The sequence below is a fragment of the Oryctolagus cuniculus genome, chromosome 2 (genome assembly GCF_051225735.1).
Source record: "Oryctolagus cuniculus isolate XC-2025 breed Fujian yellow rabbit chromosome 2, ASM5122573v1, whole genome shotgun sequence".
Taxonomy (NCBI): domain Eukaryota; kingdom Metazoa; phylum Chordata; class Mammalia; order Lagomorpha; family Leporidae; genus Oryctolagus; species Oryctolagus cuniculus.
This window is the reverse complement of record NC_142868.1, coordinates 136,617,030-136,641,261: the sequence shown is the minus strand read 5'-3', so window position 1 is coordinate 136,641,261 and position 24,232 is coordinate 136,617,030. Positions and strand designations below refer to the sequence as shown.

Genomic DNA, 24,232 nt, shown 5'->3' with positions numbered 1-24,232 from the left:
CCAGGTACTTATCCTGGTCTCCCATGGGGTGCAGGGCCCAAGCACTTGGGCCATTCTCCACTGCACTCCCGGGCCACAGCAGAGAGCTGGCCTGGAAGAGGGGCAACCGGGACAGAATCCGGCGCCCCGACTGGGACTAGAACCCGGTGTGCTGGTGCCGCAAGGCGGAGGATTAGCCTAGTGAGCTGCGGCGCTGGCCTACCTTATGTCTTAATACCAGTTTAATGACCTTTCCAAAATAGCCTTCTATAATGAGAAATTACTGTAAATGTTTAGGAAGTACTTTGAGTAGGTCTTTTACTATATTCAGTATACCAATAGATTGGCTGCAATTGGGAATACTTTTAAATTTATTATTACTTTTAAAATTTACTTCAGAGAGAGACAGAGCTCCCATTTGCTTTTTTACTCCTCAAATGCCCTCAATCATTGGGGCTGAAGCTGAGTGCCACTAAATCCAGATCTCTTACGTCAGGAACAGGAACCCAGTTACTTGAGCTGTTACTGCTGCTATCCAGGGTCTGTATTAAGCAGGAAGCTGGATTCAGGAGCTGGAGCAAGGCATGGAACCCTGGTACTTCGTTGTATTTCATGGTGGGATATGGGTATTCTAAGTGGCTGGGCTAAATAAATACCTGCCCCTGGAAATATTTCTGAATGGATAAAGCAGCCATTCTCAGTGTGTGGTCCAAGGACTCTTGGAACCTCATGTTCTTTTCAGAGTTTTATAAAATCTTTGTTTTTTCAGTTTCGTCTCTTATGTGAGGATAGATTTTCTTTGTATACATTGAACCAAAACACTATCAACAGATTCACTACAGAAGTAGATATAATTTAAAGGTATCTTTTAAATCCAGCATTAAAGTGTTTGCAAAAATGCACAGTGATGCTACTAATCTCATTATTTCTGTTTTGAGAATTACACTTTTTTTTAAAATAAGTGTTCTTTATATTAACAGATAGTATTCACTGAATTAATATTCTGTTTTATTTTTAACATGTTAAATATGAATACACTTAGATGACATACACTTAAATGAATACACATTAAATGACAATAACACAAAATACCTTGGAGTTTTCAGTGGGAGTATAAAGGAATTCTGAAATTGTGTGAGGACCACTGAATAAAGGAGCTTCTTATAAAAGCTTTTTGAACAATTAAAGACTTAACTATCTTTTGGGGGGGTCCAGCGTTGTGGCTTGCCAGGTGAAGCTGCTGCCTGCGATGCTGGCATCCCATGTGGCGGTTTGTGTCCCAGCTGCTCTGCTTCTGATATAGCTCCCTGCTAATAGTCTTGGAATAGCAGCAGAGGATTGCCCAAGTGTTTGGGCCTCTGCCACCCACATGAGAGATTCACATGAAGCTCCTAGCTCCTGGCTTCGGCCTGGCCTAGTGCTGGCTGTTGTGGCCAACTGGGGAGTGAGCCAGTGGGTAGAAAATCTGTCTCTCCCTCTCCCTTTCTCTCTGTAATTCTTTTAAGATAAATTAATAAATCTTTAAAAAATAATTTTTTCTGTGTATTTGCTCACTATTTATCTTGAGAATGGCTGTATGTGATAAATAATGTTTCTTTCACTATGTAACGAAATGGTTCTTTAAGTTCTTTTCAATTGAAATCATGTTGATGTCCTTTTTAATAGATAGAAAAAAAGCTTTAGAAGATGTAGTACAACGATCTGGGCATGGGACAGAATTTAATAAACAGAAGCATCTTGAAGCAGTTGATAAAGGACACTCACCAGCACAGAAACCTAAAATTGGCAGTGCAACAAAGCCATTAATTAAAGCTACAAGCTCTGCAAAGAGTGATCCCAATTCAGGAGGACATTCAGCTCGTAAATTAAAGAATCTAGAAGATGACACCTCAGCAGAATGTAAGCAGGTGCCTGATAAAGCTGTTTCTCTCCAGCGTAAGGTCAGTATTTCTTTGTTACTACAAGTATATGTACATTTTTTCTTGTAGTGTTTTGCATGGTATATGTTTTTTTCATTTTTTTTTTAAATTTTAGTTTTCACTAACATAAAAAGTTGTACATTTTCATAGGGTACCATATGATGCTTCTATAAATGTTTTTTTAATTTTTAAAAATTTTTTTAATTAATTTTTTTTTGGACAGGCATAGTGGACAGAGACAGAAAAGTCTCCCTTTGCCGTTTGTTCACCCTCCAGTGGCCGCTGCGGCCTGCGCACTGCGGCCAGTGCACCACGCTGATCCGAAGCCAGGAGCCAGGTGCTTCTCCTGGTCTCTCATGCGGGTACGGGGCCCAAGCACTTGGGCCATCCTCCACTGCACTCCTGGGCACAGCAGAGAGCTGGTGCTTCTATAAATATGTACACTGTGTAATGCTCAAGGAGGAGAAAACATACCTGTCTCCTCAACCATTTTATGTTTTATTATGTGAAAGCTTTAAAAATCTTTCTTCTAAGACTCAGTCCAGGTCTTTCATGTGGGTGACAGGGACTCAAGTACTTTAGACATTATCTGCTGCCGCCCAGGGTGTGTCTAGCAGATAGCTGGAGTGGAAGCCAGAGAGCTGGACATGAACCAGGCACTCCAATGTGAGATGCTGGTATGGTGTACCAAGAGGCATCTGAATGACTGCACCAGAAGTCCACATCACGTTTTCTTTATCTGTTCACATGTTGATGGACATGTTGGTTGTTTACATCCCTGGGCTATTGTGAATAGTGTTGCGTAATCATGGGAGTACAGGTGTCTCTGACACAGTGATTTCATTTCCCCATACATTAGTTTAATGATAAATAACAAAATTCTATGAATTTTTTATTCCATTTTTGTGATATATTTGAAATCACAAGTTGGTAAATTACATTGATGGGAATTTTATTTGTTTCTCTTAAGAACACAGAGTCTGGCCGGCGCTGTGGCTCACTTGGCTAATCCTCTGCGTGTGGTGCCAGCACCCCAGGTTCTGGTCCTGGTTGGGGTGCCGGATTCTGTCCCGGTTGCTCCTCTTCTGGCCCAGCTCTCTGCTGTGGCCCGGAAGGGCAGTGGAGGATGGCCCAGGTGCTTGGGCCCTGCACCCGCATGGGAGACCAGGAGGAGGCACCTGGCTCCTGGCTTCAGATCGGCGCAGTGTGCCGGCTGTGGCAGCCATTTAGGGGGTGAACCAACAGAAGGAAGACCTTTCTCTCTGTCTCTCTCTCTAACTCTGCCTGTCAAAACAAAACAAAACAAAACACAGAGTCCAATAATTCAGTCTTGTAATTTAGTAATGCCATAGGCTTAGCATTTGATGTATTAGAGCATTTTAAAAGTTGGGTGGTGTTAGCTAATTTTAAGAGTAGATCATTGTGGTCAATTTTGCTGTCTGGTGAAACAAATCTAATTGCCAGCAGCAGACTTTCTTGGGAGTTGACCACTTTCAATCTGTTGTAAACTTTTTATGTAAGTAGAGTTTTTATGGGAAATAGAACTTTTTTTGGACAGTATAGAATAGTTTTTTCTGGTTTATTGGTGTATTTCTACTTAATTTGCAAGTTATAATACTGGATATTCTGTATTTGTTAATTAAATTACTCTTTAGAGTTATTGCTGATGGAGCTGGTTATCAGATGTTTAGTGTTTTTTTTTTTTTCTTTTAAAGATTTTATTTATTTATTTGAGAGGTAGAGTTACTGAGAGGGAGAGACAGAGAGAGGTCTTCCAACCGCTCGTTCACTCCCCAAATGGCTACAGTGGCCGGAACTGCGCTGATCCGAAGTTAGGAGCCAGGAGCTTCTTCGGGTCTCCCATGCGGGTGCATGGGCCCAAGGACTTGGGCCATCTTCTACTGCTTCACCAGGCCATAGCAGAGAACTGGATTGGAAGAGGAGCAGCCAGGAATAGAACCAGCGCCCATATGGGATGCTGGCCCACAGGCAGAGGGTTAACCTACAGCACCATGGCGTCGGCCCCCTCTGTTGGGTTTTAAAATAGAAAACATTTTGTCTTTAGCATTACAAATTTTTTTAAAAAGATTGATTGATTTATTTGAAAGGCAGAGGCAGAGAGAGAGAGGGGTCTTCCAGATGCTGGTTCTCTCCCCAAATGGCCGCGTTGGGTGAAGCTGAGATGATCCAAGCCTGGAGCCAGGAGCTTCTTCCGAGTCTCCTATGTGGGTGCAGGGGGCCACAAGCACTTGGAACATCTTCTACTGCTTTCCCAGTCCATAACAGAGAGCTTGATTGGAAATTGAGCTGCTGGGACTCCAACCCAGCACTGCAGGTGGCAGCTTTACCTACTAAGCCACAGCACCGGCCCCACATTTAAAATTTTTTAGGGGCCAGCACTGTGGCATAGAAGGTAAAGCTGCCACCTGCAGTGCCAGCATGCCATATGTGTGCTGGTTCGAGACCTGGCTGCTCCACTTCTGATCCAGCTCTCTATATGGCCTAGGAAAGTAGTAGAGGATGGCTCAAGTCCTTGGGCTCCTGCACCTACATGGAAGTCCCCAAAGAAGCTCCTGGCTCTGGATTGGTGCAGCTTTGGCTGTTGCAGCCAATTGGGGAGTGAACCAGCAGATAGAAGACCTCTTTTTCGCTCTCTCCGTGTAACTCTGACTTTCAAATAAATAAATCTTTAAAAACATGTTTTTTAAAAATTTTGTTAAAACTATTTAGAAAAAATTCTTTAAAGAAACGAGATTAGTGGTAGAAGAAAAACTATATAAGGAATTATTACTGTACTTCATGGTTTATTTATGCTTAATTTTTTTTTATTTCAAAAAATAGCTTCGGAAAGAGCAGTCTTTGCATTGTGGCTCAGTTCTTCTTATATCTGAGTTACCAGAAGATGGCTGTACTGAAGAAGATATTAGAAAAGTATTTCAACCATTTGGAAAAGTTAATGATGTTCTGGTTGTTCCATATAGAAAGGAGGTGAGTCATTTAGTCTGTTCAAAGAACTCAAAAGTTAATAGTTCTATAAATTATTGTTGTGTCTTTTAGCTGCTTGTATTACACAGGAGAGTACTACAAAGTGTTTGTGGAAAATGGAATAAAAAGATAATGCACATTTTCCATGAACCTTTTAAAGATCCCATATATATATAATTGTTCATTAGTTAAGTAAATATTGGAATATGAATGAACTCCCAAATACTGTTCTATATCCTTTATAATAAGGGTTGGCACAATATTTTTATAAAGGGCCAGATGATAAGTATCTGTGATTTTATTGTCTGGCCAAAGGATCACAACTACTTTGGCATTGTGATACAAAAGCAGCTGTATATAATACGTGAGTGAGCATGGATATCTTCCAAAAAAGTTTTTTTTTTTTTTTTTTTTTTTGGCCAGGCAGAGTGGATAGTGAGAGAGAGACAGAGAGAAAGGTCTTCCTTTGCCATTGGTTCACCCTCCAATGGCCGCCACGGCTGGTGCGCTGCGGCCGGCGCACCGCGCTGATCCGAAGGCAGGAGCCAGGTGCTTCTCCTGGTCTCCCATGGGGTGCAGGGCCCAAGGACTTGGGCCATCCTCCACTGCACTCCCAGGCCACAGCAGAGAGCTGGCCTGGAAGAGGGGCAACCGGGACTAGAACCCGGTGTGCCGGCGCCGCTAGGCGGAGGATTAGCCTAGTGAGCCGCGGCGCCGGCCAATAAATAAATCTTTAAAAAAAATAGTTTCTTGGGGCCAGCGCCGCGGCTCACTAGGCTAATCCTCCACCTAGCGGCACCGGCACACCGGGTTCTAGTCCCGGTTGGGGCGCCGGATTCTGTCCCGGTTGCCCCTCTTCCAGGCCAGCTCTCTGCTGTGGCCAGGGAGTGCAGTGGAGGATGGCCCAGGTGCTTGGGCCCTGCACCCCATGGGAGACCAGGAAAAGCACCTGGCTCCTGGCTCCTGCCATCGGATCAGCGCGGTGCGCCGGCCGCAACGCGCCGGCCGCGGCGGCCATTGGAGGGTGAACCAACGGCAAAGGAAGACCTTTCTCTCTGTCTCTCTCTCTCACTGTCCACTCTGCCTGTCAAAAAAAAAAAAAAAAAAAAAAGATTTATTTATTCATTTTGTACTCAAAGTTAGGGATGAGTGAGATGTTTCATTCACTGATTTACTCACCAGATGGCTGGAAAGGCCATCCCTGGACCAGGTCGAAATGAGAGCCTTGAGCTTCACCTTGGTGTCACAAGTGGGTGACAGGAGCCCAAATACTTGGAACATCCTCTGCTGCTTTTTCCTGGTCATTAGCAAGGAGCTATATTGGAAATGGAGCACCCGAGACTTGAACAAGTGCCCATATGAGATTCCAGCATCACAGGCAGCGGGCTTTATCCACTATGCCACAACACCAGGCCTCCCAGAAAACTGTTTTAAAAAAATAGGTGGTATGCCATAGTTCACTAATAATTGCTTTAGGACACTAGTAACATAAATAAATAATATTTTTATGTAAGAACTATTTTCATGTGGGTTATATTCATGTAATACATAAACTGTGAACAACCTTTCTTAGACTAAACAGAACATAAAGTTATATGAGTTAAGACAGCAATGTACTGCTAGTGTCATCTTTGTTGCAAAAATCCTTAAAAATGTCAGATTTTAAACTAGGTCAAATCCTGCTTTCACTCCTGTTCAGTGAGCCATGCCTTCCTGTTTCATTCTATTCAATGAGCCTGCCATGCTGTTTGTTGGTAGTGGCCTAGAAATTCTGTAAGGTTAGATATCTATTTCATGTGTGAAAAACATCAAAATACTCTAGCGAAAACAAAGAGAAAAAATCAACTAGTACTTGAAAGTAGTTTCATGGTTTAATGCTTCCCAGAAAAGTTTCACGTTTTCTATAAGATGCCCAGGCTTTTAAAAGTAAATTTCTGACTAAAAAAGGAATAAATTTCATTTTAGGCTTATTTGGAAATGGAATTTAAAGAGGCCATTACTGCAGTAATGAAGTACATTGAAACAACACCTCTTCTAATAAAAGGAAAAGATGTGAAAATACGTATTCCAGCAGGGAAGAAAAAAGTACAGGTAAACTGAAGTTAGGTCCTACATAGTTTATCATTGTTGATGAGCTGAATTTTTTTTAAGGTATGACATGTGTGCAAAAAAAGTAAAATAAACATTTTAGCTGAACAGATAACATGTTTGCAAATTTAAATATACTGAAATATAAAGCTTCTGAATATATACATATGTATAGTACTGTAAACAATATTAAATGACAACAGAGTGGTGGAAGATATCAGATGTAAAACAAAATTAGTAAATGTCTGTGAAACTGCTACCTAAAGTGAATAAAATAGTACATCTGCCAGCATCTTGGAAGCCTCTGAACTACTCCTTTCCAATCCTCAAAACCCTTCATTCTTTCTACAGGTAGCCTTTAGCTTGATTAATTTTATTTCAGAGACAGACAGGTATATATGCTATATGTATGCTGTATCTATGCTAGTTAACTCCCCAAAGGCCTGGAAAGCTGAGGCTGAGCCAGACCGAGAGCAGGAGCCAGGAACCCAGTCTGGGTCTCTTACAAGGATGGCAGAGATCTGGGTACTTAAGCTGTATCTGTCACCTGTCTTTCTAGGTACTTGGATATGGGATGCTGACATTCAAACCCAGAGAGAGAGTGTGTGTGTGTGTTTTAAGATTTATTTATCCACCTGAAAGAGTTACACAGAAAGAGGAAGAGACAGAGAGAAAGAGAGATCTTCCATCCACTGGTTCACTCCTCAAATGGCTGCAATGGCTGGGGTTGGCCCAGGCCAAAGCTGGGAGCCAGGAGCTTCTTCCAGGTCTCCCACTTAGGTGCAGGGGCTCAAGTCCCCTGGGCCATCCTCTGCTGCTTTCCCAGGCATGTTAGTCAGGGGCTGGATTGGAAGTGGAGCAGCCAGCTCTTGGGTTTCGAACTGGCACCCATATGGAACGCTAGCATCACAGGCAGCCGCTTCATTCACTATGCCACAATACTGGCCCCTAAGCCTAGAGTCTTAATTGCTATACAACTTGGTTTCTAATTCCATAGTTTCGTCTATTTTGAACTTAGAGAATATACTGAGAAAAACCTCTTTTGCTTTAACCTTAGAAGTATCAATGTTAGTTTGGTCTTTGTAGATTATTTTCTATTTTGTTTATATGTCCAAAAATAATATCTACAGAATTACTGTAAAATATCCAGTAGGTTTAATTTTTAATTTTTTATTTGCTACAGAATGCCTGCTTTGAGATTCTGTTGCATACATTTTTCAATTTGATTTTTCAGTCTGATCATGTTAGTTTTCTTCATTGCTTTTAACTTCTCTGTAGTGTTACTTTTAATGACTATACCAGTTATTTTACCAGTTCTTTATTGATTGATTTTAAGGATAATTCTAGTTTTTCATTATTATACACAAGTTTTTTTGTAATTTGGTGTATGCTTCTCACAGGCCATCCTTTTGCATTTTTAAGTTGATGCCTATCAATGAAATTGTCAGGTTATAGGGTAGTAATAGATCATATCAGATTGTCCCTTCAGTTGCTGCGATAGTTTACACTGTTAATTTTTGAGAGTACAAATGTTTCTGTATTATCAGTATCTTAATTTCTTTAATTATAAAAATCCAGTATTTTAAAAATAGTATCTAGTTTTAATTTGCATTTTATGCAGTTTTTTGCTTATATATACACATATATAAATTTTGTAATTTCCCTGTCTACAGTTTTATTGGTGTGTTCTTCAGTGGCTTTGCTTTTTTCCTTGTGGCTTGTTTTAGATGGCCTTCTCTCTACTAATGTCAAAAAGAAATGCTTCCATTATTTTCTTAATCTGCTTTTTGTAATGTGTGATTAGGAATCTATACCTGTTTCTAAAATGGATAGCAAATTAGCACAACACCATTTATGATTAATCTGTGTTGACTGGGGGAAAAAAAACCTTTTTATATATGAATTACCCTGTATATCTAGATTGTTTCAGACTATTCTGTTGAATCAGTCTGATTATTTTTATGGTACTGTGTGATTTTAATTAATAATCTTTTAATATTTTCATATTCCTGGTAGTTATTTTTCTTTGCTCTTAAATTTTTTGTGGAATCTTGAGCATTTATTCAGGCATAGTGGTTTCAGAAACAATTCAGGTTTTTTTTTTTTTTTTTTTTTAAGATTTATCTATTTATTTGAAAGGCAGAGTTACAGAGAGAGAGAAGGAGAGGCAGAGATAGAGAGGGGTCTTCCATCTGCTGGTTCACTCCCCATTGACCTGTGCCAATCCGAAGCCAGGAGCTTCCTCCAGGTCTCTCACATGGGTTTAGGGGCCCAAGGACTTGGACCGTCTTCTACTGCTTTTCCAGGCCATAGCAGAGAGCTGGATTAGAAGTGGAGCAGCCGGAACTCGAAGCGGCACCCATGTGGGATGCCAGCAATGCAGGCAGTGGCTTAACCTGCTATGCCACAGCAGCAGCCCCAGTTTAGGTTTCTAAAGAAATCTCACTGGGATTTAACTGATATAATATTGAATGTATATTGATGTTTTTCCAGTAATAAGTTTTTCTATCCAAAAACTTAGTTATCTCTCCATTTATTTAGGTTTCATTTCATGTCCTTTAGCAAGTTTTATATTTTTTCCCTTGAAGTTCTACATTGGGGAGGGGAATTTAGTTTATTTTTTATATATACATGTATATACACACAGATAAAATATTTATATGCTATAAGAAAAAGGGTCTTTTGTTTCAACTAGTGGAAAACTTCACTGGTGATTTATTAAACATGTAGGAAGTATGTTTGCATAGTAACAGGAAATGTTCAGATGTGTTGTCCAGGGCTGATGTCAGCTCTGTAATACTTTGAGGACCCCAACCTGTCTTTCTGCTCCACAATCTAGCATGTGGCTCTCATCCTCAGTTGTAAGATGATGACTATATCTCCTGGCATCATTTCTATCTTCTAAACAGGAAAAAAAATGAATAAAATTCATGAACAAATGGAGTTTGAGTGACTGAATTTCCTAGCAACATTTGTTCTATTTGATTTACCAGAACAATCACACATGGTTATCTTGTTGCAGAGGAGGTTAAGGAGAATCAAGAATTGGATGTGTAGTGTAAGAACTTCAGCTTATACACAAGTAAATTTTACTCAAGATTTTTAAACAAGGGATGTGACACTTAGAATGTATTGATTAAAAAGAGTGTTCTGTAAGTGGCCAAGAGAATGAGTTAGTCCAGCAAATGAGACTGAATGCAGAGAAAGCCTAGCAGATGGATTAAAGTGGAGAAGAGACAAGAGTACTGAATTCCAGTCAGATAAATCATCTGTTGTGATGATGGAAATGTTTTTGGGTGGTCTAGTAGCCTTGAAAATAGGAAGGAAAAGTAGCATATACAAGTGACTGGCAAGTGAGACCTAGCTGATTGTTACATTTAGAGAAATGAGAAGGCCAGTCTTAAGTTCTAAGACGTTTAATCTGGAAAATAGATTCAGGAGACATTTAAGGAATTAGACTGTGTTAAACAGATCAGGATTCTTTTGGATGACTTTCTGATGAGGCTGGTAAGGTAACAACAGAAGTCCAAGAGCACAAACCATATTTACTATCAAGATTTTTCATAAAATATGCCATCTGCGTCTAAGAAACATTGATATTCTTTAAGTATGGTTTGAGTTATGCTGAGTTGAATGAGACTTGGAAGGCTAACTTAGGACTCTTGTGCTGTGAAAGGGCAAGTTGCCCAGGGATTTATGGGAGGGAACTCCGGTAAGAATTCTGATTATACCTTCTTCATATTAGAAGTATGTAGATGGGACAGGCATCATGGGGTAGAAGGTTAAGCCCTTGCCTGCAGTGCTGGCATTCTATTTGCTGCCAGTTCAGTCCTGGCTGGTCTATGTCTGATCTAGCTATCTGCTAATGCACTTGGGAAAGCAGTGGAAGATGGCTCAGATACTTGGGCTCCTGCACCTACTGGGGAGACCCTGAAGAAGCTCCTGGCTTTGGCCCGGCCCAGCCTCGACTATATCAGCAATTTGGGAAATGAACCAGCAGACAGAAGATCTGTCTCTGTGTCTCTCCTTCTCTCACTATATCTCTCCCTTTCAAATAAATAAATGAACCTTTAAAAAAGAAAAAGAGGTATGTAGAGTCTTTTGGGCTCATTACCATAGTAAGTGAAAGACATTAACTTTTTTCTACCAGAGCAACTCAGGTAAAATCCATATAGTTTGAAAGGCAATGAAAAATAGTTCTGGGAGGCTGTAAAAAATTTAGTATTATAGAAAATCCAATGAGTTAACAAGAAAATAAAACCAAAGATGTAGTCAGTATTCAGATGAAATTAACTTCATTTTAATTCAGAAACTTAAGAAGCATCTGACATAGTATTTGCAGAAGATGCAGTAGGTCCTTACAGTCTGTTAGTGAAGGTTAAAGAGACAAAAATTATGAAATGCTAGGCACATCCAGTCTGTATGTAACTAGAACTCCACAAAGAGCATATCACTTAAATACTTTTGAAGATTTAAAGTTCCCTTGTTACAGAGAGACAATTTAAAAGTGATCCAGACAGAAATAGTATAATTACACAAAGAAATAGTCTAATACTGGATAGCAGAACAATAAATTTTCAGGGTTGCATGGAAAAAGATTGTGACTCACTGTAATTTAGTACATCCATTTCAAGTGAAATACTAATGTATCTTAGGACAGTGTTTTCAGATGTGCACGGACAGGAATTATATATCTTTACCAAAATGTTGGCATAAAATGAAGAACTTCAGAAACGAAGAGGCCAGCATTGTGGTGGTAAAGCCTCTGCCTTCCACTCCAGCTCCCTGCTTATATGCCTGGGAAAGCAGCAGAGGATGGCCCAGGTGCTTGGGCCTCTGCCACCCACATAGGAGACCCAGAAGAAGCTCCTGGTTTCAGACCAGCCCAATTCAAGCTGTGCAGCCATTTGGGGAGTGAACCAGCAGATGGAAGATCTCTTTCAGTAGCTCTGCTTTTCAGATAAATAAATACATTTAAAAAAAAAGAAAAAAAGAAATGGAGAAGTTGTAATATAAAGTGTTTGGTAACAACCCATGAAACTATTTACAGAATAAAATCTTAATAATCATAAAATGGCATCAGTTGCAAAGACATTTATTTATTTATTTTTTGACAGGCAGAGTTAGTGAGAGAGACAGAGAGAAAGGTCTTTCCTCTGTTGGTTTACTCCCCAAATGGCTGCTACAGCCGGCGTGCTGCGGCCAGCGCGCTGCGGCCAGTGCGCTGCGCTGATCTGAAGCCAGGAGCCAGGTGTCTCCTCCTGGTCTCCCATGCAGGTACAGGGCCTAAGCAATTGGGCCATCCTCCACTGCCTTCCCCGGCCACAGCAGAGAGCTGGACTGGAAAAGGAGCAACTGAGACAGAATCCGACACCCAAACCGGGTCTAGAACCTGGGGTGCCAGTGCCACAGGCAGAGGATTAGCCAAGTGAGCCGCGGCGCCGGCCTAGTTATTTATTTGAAAAGCAGGGGGCAGAGGCAGAGTAGGAGAGAGAGAAGAGAGAGGGAGAGATCTTCCATCCACTGGTTCATTCTCCAGTTGGCCGCAGCAGCCAGAGCTGAGCCAATCCGAAGCCAGTAGCCAGGAGCTTCTTACGGGTCTCTCACGTGGGTGCAGGGTCCCAAGGACTTGGACTGTCGTCTTCTGCTTTCCCAGACTATTGCTGGATCGGAAGTGGAGTTGAGTTGAGACTCAAACCAGTGCCTGTATGTGACGCTGGCACTGCAGATGGCAGCATTACCTGCTGTGCCACACCACTGGCCCACAAGATCATCATTTTGATCTAAAGAATATCATCAAAAATTGGAATATAACCAAAGAATAAGGGCCAGGATTTTAGCTTACAGGGAGGAAATAAGTAATTTCAAGTTCTTTTAAAATTGAAGGTGTCTTTCAGAATGAAAACAAGTTGAACATCTTCTGATGTTTTTAGTCTTAGATATGCTTTGTCACAGATATGGTATAGGAAAAAAAAAAAACCAGAATGTATGGGGTTTGGTACTATCTGTGTTTCAGATCACCACTAGTGATATTGGTATGTATGCCCTGTGGATAAAGAGAAACTACTGACTTTTTCTGAGTGTAATGAAAATTTTTGAGTCTAGGAATGGCCTTTTAAATCTAGTTTCATGTTGTCATGAGAGTGTGGGTTGGTGGAAAGTCAAGGGCAGAAGCAGAGAGATCTTTATGAGGGTTTTGTAGTTAGCATAATATCACAATAATCTACTCTGGTAAATTACACCAGGGTGATAGCAGTTAGACATTTGAAACGTCACAGTGCTGTAATAAGTCTTCTTATTGAAAAGTAGTTAATGTTAAGAAAAATATAGATGAGTGGTAAATGATGGGCATGTAAAACTGTGCTGCAAGATCACAAATTGGGGGCAATCATTGTGGCATGGCATGTAAAGCCGCCACCTGTCATGTCGGCATCCCATATGGATGCTGATTTGAGCTGCAGTTAATGCAATAGTAAAAAGTAAATATTTAACTTTGGAGTAGGAAGATTTTTAGATTTTTTTTGTTGGATTCCCTTTATCCTTTTTTATATCTTCTGAATTGCTTTTTATAAATGGGAGAAAACTAAATATTTTTCTTAAATACTTTTTGTTCATAGAACAAAGAAGTAAAGAAAAAGACTTTAGATTCAAAGAAAGTGTCTGCATCTGCATTAAAGTAAGTAATTCCATGATTTCATTGACTGAAGAATGTGTGTATGAGTTAAGAAATAATTAATTTGTAAAACATTTTAATATGAGGACACCAAAATAAAATATAAAGTTATTTTCGGGCAAAATTTTAGAATTCAATGTGTAGTTTTTTGATAATACACATTTTCCACAAACTTTTTGAATATCCCTGGTATATGTGGATTTCAAAATCTTTTGCACCGAAATTATGTTTTAATTCTATTTTGTATGAACCTTTTGAAGTACCCATGTAATTTCATCACCGTAAGGACAAACTGAATGGGACATAGTTCCAGTTGAGTTGCTTTAAACTTTTTTAGATTTAAATAATTCATTTTTGGAATTTTTTTAAGATTTAGAACTTCTCATTTCTTCTTTTAAATAGGAAAGATGCAGATCCTTCCAAAACTGTTGAAACTGTTACTTCAACTTTTACTGGTAAGTCGTTCCTTTTTCTCCAGATAAGTGTATGTTGTCAGTTTACTAGAACTTTTTAAAGATGATTCTAGAAAGATATTATTTATTGTGCTTTGATAGAAGGTACCCATATTGCATCCTTTAATTGGCACTTGTATTAAGCAATTGGTTAATGTGTAAGTGCTAGATAATTACATTCTCTCTTCTGAAATAAATCTAAGAACCCTATGAGACAATATTTGTGAAATGCCTATCATAGTTTTGTAGTTAATGGTTGTTTTTTATATGTTTAGGTAGTTTTGAAATACTTTCCTCCATCCCCTCATCATAAACTCACAAGACAAAACGTAAAGAAATATATGTTAAAATAGCTTATCTGATCCCCTTTTATTTTGAAAGGTAGCTGAAAAACACTAAACAAAAATATATGCTATCATATATATATATACATGTTCTAAAAATTGTACCTTTACAGTCATAAAAACATTTCATGTGTTTAAATTTAGCTAAATGAATTTTACCTAATTTTTAAAAATATTTATTTATTATTTATTAGAAAGGCAGGTTAACAGAGAGGTAGAGACACAAAGAGGGGTCTTCCATCTGCTGGTTCACTTCCCAAATGGCCGCAATAGCCAGAGCTGGGCCAATCCAAAGCCAGTAGCCGGGAGCTTCTTTCAGGTCTCCCACGCAGGTGCAGGGGCCCAAGGACTTGGGCCATCTTCTACTTCTTTCCAAGGCCATAGCAGAGACCTGGATCAGAAGAGAGCAGCTGGGACTCAAATCGGTACCCATATGGGATGCCAGCACTGCCAGCGGCCTTAATTTTACATAACTTTTTAAAACTGGATGGAGAGAGAAATTGCTGCCAAAATAGCACTCTTGAGATGAGTGAAAATAAACAATTTGATAGTGAGGAACAAGACAGAAAACCTGAAATCAAGCAGACTTAAAGAAATTCAGAAAGTTAAATTGTGTTTTGTATGTTCTGCTTGGGGGAAGGCAGGTATATAATATATTTTGGATTCCTGTTCAGAATAGAATAAGAGTTGTTCTTTTTTTTTAATAACGCTATTTTTTTTCTTTTTATTTATTTATTTATTTGACAGAGTTAGACAGTGAGAGAGATAGACAGACATAAAGGTCTTCTTTTCTTTGGTTCAGCCCCCAAATGGCCGCTACAGCCGGCACTGCACTGATCTGAAGCCAGGAGCCAGGTGCTTCTTCCTGGTCTCCCATGTGGGTACAGGGCCCAAGCACTTGGGCCATCCTCCACTGCCTTCCTGGGCCACAGCAGAGAGCTGGACTGGAAGAGGAGCAGCCAGGACTAGAACCTGGTGCTCATATGGGATGCTGGCGCTACAGGCAGAGGATTAACCAAGTGAGCCACGGTGCCGGCCTCCTGAGAGTTGAAGTTCTAAAGCAATCAGGTGACTGGAAAGTTAGATTGTATAAAAATCTCCTTTCTCCTAATGTTTAGTTGGATTGAGTACCTGAAATATTGTATTATGGATAGCTTCTGGAATGCAATGTATTTTCACTAGGATTTTAAATTAGGTGTTGTGTGTGAACAAATATACAAGAGGGCTTCAAAAAATTCGTGGAAAAAAATCATACTTTAATACCATTTTCCATGAACTTTTGGAAGTTACCTGATAGAGAAGCAGAAAATGACTTTATGCGGGTGGGTGACATAACAAAGGTAACAAAACTAAATACTCATTCTAAAGAAGACTTTGAAGATCATGCATTTGACCCCATTAATAGCATTTCTCAAAACATGTTGTGTGAGACTAATTCCTAGAAGATGTTTTGGTTCAGATAATTTGGGGTAATCAGGACCTCATATGAAAAGGTTAGTTAAAATGGTGTAGAAAGGTAAAATTTAAATTTTATTATCTGGAATATTTTAGTGGATATAATATAAAAGTTAAAAGAAAAACTTTTTTCCAGGTTTCATACAAGATGAATTCTATTAGAGTAGTGTGGTACTTTTTATTATAATTGGAAAACTTAATACTTTTTTTTATATTTGGGGCAAACTGTTAACTTAGATTTGAACATTTCAAAAGTTCAGCTATCAAAGAATATCTGTTAGAGATATCTTTTATTTTGACAGTTACATGGCTTCGAAAGTAGAATGCAGGTGCCTGAGAAACTGTTGTTCAAGGTGTAGATTTTGGAAATGACCTTATAATAAAAGTAATGAATATAAGGGGGTAAGTGCATACATGTGCAAAGAAAGAGAAGAACTTATAAATCAAGCAAGTACATGTCAGAAAGATAAGGGTGCATGATGTCTTTCTGAGGTCAGCTGTATCAGATTAAGGATGATAGGAAAAGTTAGGATGGTTTAAAGATAATTTTGACTATAAGCACAAATAAAAAAGGAAGGGGAATGGGGCTGGTGCTAGGGTGCAGCAGGTTAAGCTGCAGCTTGTCACAACATCCCATAGTGGACTTCCCCTCCAGCTCCTTGCTAATGTGCCTGGGAAGGCAGTGGAAGACTGCCCAAGTACTTGGGCCCCTGCACTCATGTGGGAGACCAGGATGGAGTCCTGGCTCCTGGTTTCCCCCTGGCCCAGCAGTGGCTTTTGGTGGCCATATGGAGAGTGAACAAGTTATGGAAGGTCCCTCTGTCTTTGTCATTCTGCCTTTCAAGCAAACAAAACAAATTTTTGAGAAAAGAAAGGGGAAGTCTAAAGAAGAACACAAAAGCATAATTTGATAATAAAGGGAAATATTAGAATTCTTATACAGTGTGATTTTGAAAAAATGTTTGAGTACCTACTGTGTGTCAATTATAGGAAGCATGTTCTAGAGGCTTAGGATACAGTAGTAAACCAAATTGCATTCCTGTCCCCAAGTAGCTTACATTTAACTTGAGGTGACAAACATTAAATGATGTGTATTTTAGAAAGAAGAGGCATGACAAAAAGGGAAAGTAGACAGGGTAAAGGTGATCCAGGATGAGTTGATTTAAAGTTTGAATTTTAATGCACAGAAAAAGGCAGTAATAATTTTATTAAAGCAGTCTACTAACATAATCTGTGCCATCAGGGAGAAAATAAAAGGAAGAAATTTAAATTTCAAGGATCTGCTTTGTGGTTGTTATGCAGACTAGGCACATTGGTTTATTTTTTTTTATTTATTTATTTTTTTTGGACAGGCAGAGTTAGAGAAAGGTCTTCCTTTTCCCTTGGTTCACCCCTCAAATGGCCGCTACGGCTGGCGCACTGCGCCAATCCAGGTGCTTCCTCCTGGTCTCCCATGTGGGTGCAGGGCCCAAGGACTTGGACTTGGGCCATCCTCCACTGCCTTCCTGGGCCACAGCAGAGAGCTGGACTGGAAGAGGAGCAACCGGGACAGAATCTGGCGCCCCGACCAGAACTAGAACCTGGGGTGCAGGCGCCGCAGGCAGAGGATTAGCCTAGTGAGCCGCGGCGCCGGCCAGCACATTGTATTTTTAATTTAGTTTCATTTTATGTTAAAGGTAGTAAGACAGAGCAGAGATGAGACAGAGACTTTCCATCTGCTGGTTCACTTCCTAGATGTCCTCAGCAGGAGGGTTGGACCAGGCAGAAGCTAGGAGTCTGGAACTCCATGCCAGTCTCCCATGCAAGTGGCAGGAACCCAGGTATTTGAGCCATTACCTGTTGCCTCCAAGGGTGCTTGCAGGAAGCTTGGCCTGAAGCTGAGGAACTGGGATTCAAATCAGACACTCTGATAAGGGATGTAGTTGTCCCATGTAGCGACTTAATTTCACCAAAATTGATGAAATTGACCCAGTATGTTTACGTTACTTGATCCTGTAAGTTCTGTAAGTTACACTTTGTTCATTTTATAGGTGAAGAAACAGATTTGGAGAGGTTAAATAACTTAAGGTCACATGAACGAATTAGGTATCAAAATCAAAATTAGAATTCCAAAGCTTTTAGCCTCTATTAAATTACCTCTTTTAGACTGAAAATGTGTTTCTTTCTTTTTTATTTTTTTTTAAGGGAAAGAGTTTGTTGGGGGAAACCCGACAGACTGCAGGGATGGAATGAAGAAGAAAAAGAGGGAGAAGGAGAGTGTAAGAGATACAGAGAGAGAGAGATCAAGAGACAGACAGATAGATAGTGAAAATGTGGTTTTTTTTGTTTGTTTATAAGATTTATTTATTTATTTGAAAGCCAGAGTTAACACAGAGAGGAGAGAGAGGGGTCTTCCATCCGATGGTTCACTCCCCACTTGGCTGCAACGGTCAGAGCTGTGCCGATCGAAAGCCAGGAGCCAGGAGCTTCTTCTGGGTCTCCCATGCAGGTGCAGGGGCCTAAGGACTTGGGCCATCTTCTACTGTTTTCCCAGGCCATAGCAGAGAGCTGATCAGAAGTGGAGCAGCTGGGTCTCGAACTGGCACCCATATGGGATGCTGGCGCTTAAGGCCAGGGCATTAACCCACTGTGCCACACCACTAGCCCGAAAATGTATCTCTAATTTTATATGATCACCGTTCTTTTATTCTCCCTTAATAGTTTCCAAAAAGTTTATTCTTTTCATGTCCTTTCTGGGCAGTTTTTGTTTTTCTTCCCTTTCCATGTCTTTAAGGACCAGTGCCATCTGCTATACACACATAAATCCCTGTATCCTCTCAAGTTTATTCCTCTCATTTAACATTCTACACTAGTCATCCAGTGTAGAAACTCATGAGTAGTGCATAAACCTATCTTTCATTTTCTTCTGTCCTACCCAATTAAATTTAAGTAACACTCCTTTCATCTCATCAGTGACTGATTCATTTTAGTTCTCTTGACTCCTCTTCAGCTCTCAGATGCTTTTGCCTTTGTTTCTTCACTCTTGTAACTCTTTCAGTTCATTCTCTTAAATTTAAGCTTTTGAAAATAGCTTCCTGATTGGTAGTTTTGTTCCATTCTCTGCTCCATTAGTCATTCTGTTGCCTCTTTAAAGCACATGTGATCATTTCACTCCTTGTGACCCATAGAATGAAGTCCAAGTCCTTCAGTTTTGTATAAATTACCCTTTAGCCTCATAGTACTTTTTTCATTCTCTTAATATACAATTTAATATTATATTCCAACAACTCAGAACAGTTTATTTTCCATCTGTGCCTTGCTGTTTCATTCCTTGTTCTTCATCTGTGCAGCCTGTATGCATGGAATAGTTGTCTTAACAGCCAGTGAACTTAGTAAGTACCTATTTAATAGGTGTCAAGCAAGATACTAAAGATACAAAATCAATTGAGACTCCTTTTGGGAGGTGAGGTGAGACAAATCCTAAGTTATCCTTTAAGGACCATCTCAGGTGAAACATTATGATACCTTCCCTGACTCCTAGGTCCTAGAAGCTTCCAGCTCTCTTTTGGTAATAATTTGTACATTAAGTCAAGTAGTATTAGCAGTTTGTTAATAAATGTCTACTTTACTGGACAGTTGAGGTAATATTTATATGTTTTCATTCTTTAATCTCTAGTTATACTATAAGGGCTTAATGAATAAATATTTGTAGGAGAAACAGTACAGGTATAATTAACCAAGGTTTATATTTACATTGTGATTGAATACATGGGAAAAGTATACAAAACCTTTTTTTTTTTTTTTAAAGATTTATTTATTTGAAAGTCAGAGTTACACAGAGAGAAGACAGGCAGAGAGAGAGAGAGAGAGAGGTCTTCCATCTGATGGTTCACTCCCCAATTGGCTGCAACGGCTGGAACTGTGCCGATCCAAAGCCAGGAGTCAGGAGCTTCTTCCAGGTCTCCCACGCAGGTGCAGGGGCCCAAGGACTTGGGCCATCTTCTACTGCTTTCCCAGGCCACAGCAGAGAGCTGGAATGGAAGAGGAGCAGCCAGGACTAGAACCGGCACCCATATGGGATGCCGGCACTTTAGGCCAAGGCGTTAACCTGCCGCGCCACAGCAAAGACCCTTTTTTTTTTTTTTTTAAGATTTATTTATTTATTTGAAAGAGTTACACAGAGAGGGGAGGGGGAGGCACAAAACCTTGTTTGTCATCTATAAGCCTTTTTTGCTTTCCTTTTTAAAAAAAGTATCTTTGCCTTTTCAGTTCCCAGATGAAAATGAATTAAATTAAAATATATTTATCAAAGTAATAAATGTTTATTGTTAAAATTCCATTTTTCAGATGTTTAAAGTGATTCCCACTATCTAGATACTGCCTCTGTTAAGTCAGTTATTTCCCCAACATAATTTTTTCCTCAATTAAAACACTCTGCTGATAAGTTTTCCACATGTGAATTCCACCATGTGGAAAACAGTAACTGTAGTCATATTCCAGCTATTCCATAGCATTCAGAAGAAAGGAAAGCTTCCTTTAAAAAGGAATGGGGAGGTGGAGAAAAGAATAGAGACAGGGGACATGAGAAAAAAACAAGCTAAATGCTGCCATCAGAGACATGTACACTTGTCAGAATGGCTAAGATAATAATAATAATAATACCAAATACTGATGAGGATATAGAAAAACTCATATGTTGCTGATGGGAATGTAAAATGGTACAGCCATTCTGGAAAAGCATATGGCACTTTCTTAACAACTCCACCTATGTGCTTACTACATGACCGCACATTTGTCCTAGAGGAAAGAAAACTTATGTCCACTCAAATACTTATACATGAATACTATAGCTATTTCATTCATAATAAAAGAGATTATAAACAACTCAAATGTCATTCAGTGGATAGATGTGAGACAAACAGGTATATCCTTAGCATAGATTACTACTCAGTGAAAAGAAAGGAATCAACTATTTATATGTAAGCCACTCAGATATATTGCAGAGGAATTGTGTTGATTGGAAAAAAAAATGTTAAGTTTTTTACATTATAGGATTCAATTTGTGTCACACTCTTGAAATAATAGTTCTGGAGTCTCTATAGATGAGTGATTGTCAGAAGTTTGGGGAGGGGAGGAGGTGCCACTTGGTATAAGTGGCCATAGTAGAGATCCTTGATAAGCCTGCCCCGCAGCTCACTAGGCTAATCCTCCGCCTTGTGGCACCGGCACACCGGGTTCTAGTCTCGGTCGGGGCGCCAGATTCTGTCCGGTTGCCCCTCTTCCAGGCCAGCTCTCTGCTGTGGCCAGGGAGTGCAGTGGATGATGGCCCAAGTCCTTGGGCCCTGCACCCCATGGGAGACCAGGAGAAGTACCTGGCTCCTGCCATTGGATCAGCGCAGTGCGCCAGCCACGGCGGCCATTGGAGCGTGAACTAATGGCAAAGGAAGACCTTTCTCTCTGTCTCTCTCTCTCACTGTCCACTCTGCCTGTCAAAAAAAAACAAAAGATCCTTGAGAAGGAATGTTTTGTATCTTCAGTGGTGGTGGTTAGACTAATATGCACAGGTTTATGTCCTGTAAATTTTACAGAATTGAATATATACTCTGGATTGTAAAACTAGTAAAATTTTATGTTAGTAGATTTGTAGCAGTATATTATGCTATAGTTACACAACATTTTACTGTTGGAGTCAAACTGAGTGAAGGATATATGGAATCTCTCCCTGTTAACTTCTTAGAACACCATGTCAGTCAGTGTACAATTATCTGGTTACTGAATGAAAATTTTAAAGTATTTATTTACTGATAAAGGGTTCATAATAAGTTACAAATGTAGGGTGATTTAACTTAGGAATTTAATTATAGATGTAGAGGGTGGGCATTTGGTGCAATAGTTGAAATCCTGGTTGGGATGATGCCTGTTTCCTGTATTGAACTGCCTGGCCTTGAATCTCAGCTCCACTTCCAAATCTGGCTTCTTGTTAATGTGCATCCTGGGAAGCAGAGGTGATGGTTTAAATACTGAGATCTCTGCCACTCCCAGAGGAGACTCATATTGACTTTCCCAGGCTTCCGGCTTCAGCCTAGTCCAGCCCTGACTGTAGCAGGCATTTAGGGAATGAGCCATTAGGTGGAAGATACCTCTCTGTCTCTGCCTTTTAAATAAAATGAAAATAAAGGCCGGCGCCGTGGCACCGGCACACCGGGTTCTAGTCCCGGTCGGGGCGCCGGATTCTGTCCCGGTTGCCCCTCTTCCAGGCCAGCTCTCTGCTGTGGCCCGGGAGTGCAGTGGAGGATGGCCCAGGTCCTTGGGCCCTGCACCCGCATGGGAGACCAGGAGAAGCACCTGGCTTCTGGCTTCGGATCAGCGTGGTGCGCTGGCAGCCATTGGAGGGTGAACCAACGGCAAAAGGAAGACCTTTCTCTCTGTCTGTCTCTCTCTCACTGTCCACTCTGCTGTCAAAAATAAAAATTAAAAAAAAAGTAAAATAAAAATAAAAATTCCCCTCCCCCCAAATATAGATATAAAACTAGTATACAAGGAGTCTTTTAAAAGTTCATGGAAAATTTATATTATGAAAAGATTGTATATGGATTTAAAAAATTTTTACAACAGGGCCAGCATTGTGGCAGAGCAGGTAAAGCTGCTGCCTGCTGTGCCAGCATCCCATTTGGGTACTGTTTGAAATCCCAGCTGCTCCATTTGCAATCCAGCTCCCTGCTATTGGTCTGGGAAAGCAGCAGAAGACGACCCGAGTCCTTGGACCTCTGCCACCCGTGTGTGGGACCTGGATAAGCTCCTGGCTGCTGGCTTTGGTCTGGCCCTGCACTGACTGTTGCAGCCATTCGGGAATGAACCAGCGGATGGATGATCAATCTCCCCTCTTCTGCTCCCCTTCCCCCATGTAACTGACTTTCATTTTTTTAAATTTTTTTTATTTTTTATTTATTTATTTATTTATATATTTTTTTTGACAGGCAGAGTGGACAGTGAGAGAGAGAGACAGAGAGAAAGTTCTTCCTTTTGCCGTTGGTTCACCCTCCAATGGCCGCCGCGGCTGGCGCGCTGCGGCCGGCGCACCGCGCTGATCCGATGGCAGGAGCCAGGAGCCAGGAGCCAGGTGCTTTTCCTGGTCTCCCATGGGGTGCAGGGCCCAAGCACCTGGGCCATCCTCCACTGCACTCCCTGGCCACAGCAGAGGGCTGGCCTGGAAGAGGGGCAACCGGGACAGAATCCGGCGCCCCGACTGGGACTAGAACCCGGTGTGCCGGCGCCGCTAGGCGGAGGATTAGCCTAGTGAGCCGCGGCGCCGGCCCGTAACTGACTTTCAAAGAAATAAATCTTTAAAATAATTTTACAACAAAATAAGTATACCTTTTAATTCCATTTTTCCATTTTTTTGAAGTATCCTTGAAGTATCTGGAAGCACTGTGAATGATGTACTGTACACAGGAGAGGGTCTTACTGGAAGTGTAAAAATGTTTCAAAATGAGGAAATCTTTTGATTCTATTTACCATACTTTAAAATATCATGGTTTTTTTTTTTTTCTAGAGATATTTGATGAAGTTTAACATTCATTTCTTGCATTCAAAAGAAATTGTCAAAGTAGACAGCTACTTAAGTATGATTGTTTATGTACATGTGCTTTATTTATGTGCACACGTATGTACACAGGTACACGTGTGTCGACTTAAAAGCCAGCATATGCTTAATGGTAAAACATCAGATGCATTTCCATCAAGGTTGGGAACTAAACAGTATACTCATCATTACCCCTTTGAGTTAACATAAATGCTTTTTTTAAAAAAAAGATTTATTTATTTGAAAGAGAGAGAGAGAGAGGGAGAGGCAGAGAGAGACAGAGGGGTCTTCCATTCACTGGTTCACTCCCCAGTTGGCTGCAATGGTTGGAGCTGCACTGATCCGAAGTTAGGAGCTAGGAGCTTCTTCCAGGTCTCCTATGTGGGTGCAGGGGCCCAAGGACTTGGGCCATCTTCTGCTGCTTTCCCAGGTCATAGCAGAGAGCTGGATTGGAAGTGGAGCAGCTGGGACTCGAACTGGTACCCATATGAGATGCTGGCTCTGCAGGCGGTGGCTTTACCCGCTACACTACAGTGCCGGCCCCAATAAATGCTTTTCTAGCCAGTGCAACACAAATCAAAAAGCATGAAAATTGGAAAGTAAGATGCAACTTTTTTATTTGCAAATAAAATAATATGAAAAACTCAAAAGAAATTAGTTAAAATGCCAGTAAATTGGGGCCAGTACTGCAACATAATGGGCTAAAGCCTCTGCATGCAGCACTGGCATCCCATATGGGCGCTGGTTCTAGTCCCAACTGTTCCTTGTCCGATCCA

General features: G+C 40.5%; 1 protein-coding gene across 30 annotated transcripts in view; it reads left to right on the top strand.

The window, feature by feature from the left end:
• Positions 1–24,232, top strand: part of ZNF638 (zinc finger protein 638) — a 166,219-nt gene that overhangs the window by 93,311 nt on the left and 48,676 nt on the right. For all 30 annotated transcript variants that reach the window (XR_016230291.1, XR_016230293.1, XR_016230292.1 and 27 more), the window contains 5 exons: positions 1,645–1,919; positions 4,740–4,886; positions 6,849–6,974; positions 13,589–13,647; positions 14,047–14,099. Coding sequence is in view for 27 of the 30 variants with exons in the window: in XM_051842786.3 (XP_051698746.3) it covers positions 1,645–1,919; positions 4,740–4,886; positions 6,849–6,974; positions 13,589–13,647; positions 14,047–14,099 (660 nt within the window). In the remaining 3 variants the exon portion in view is untranslated. The remainder of the gene's footprint in view (positions 1–1,644; positions 1,920–4,739; positions 4,887–6,848; positions 6,975–13,588; positions 13,648–14,046; positions 14,100–24,232) is intronic.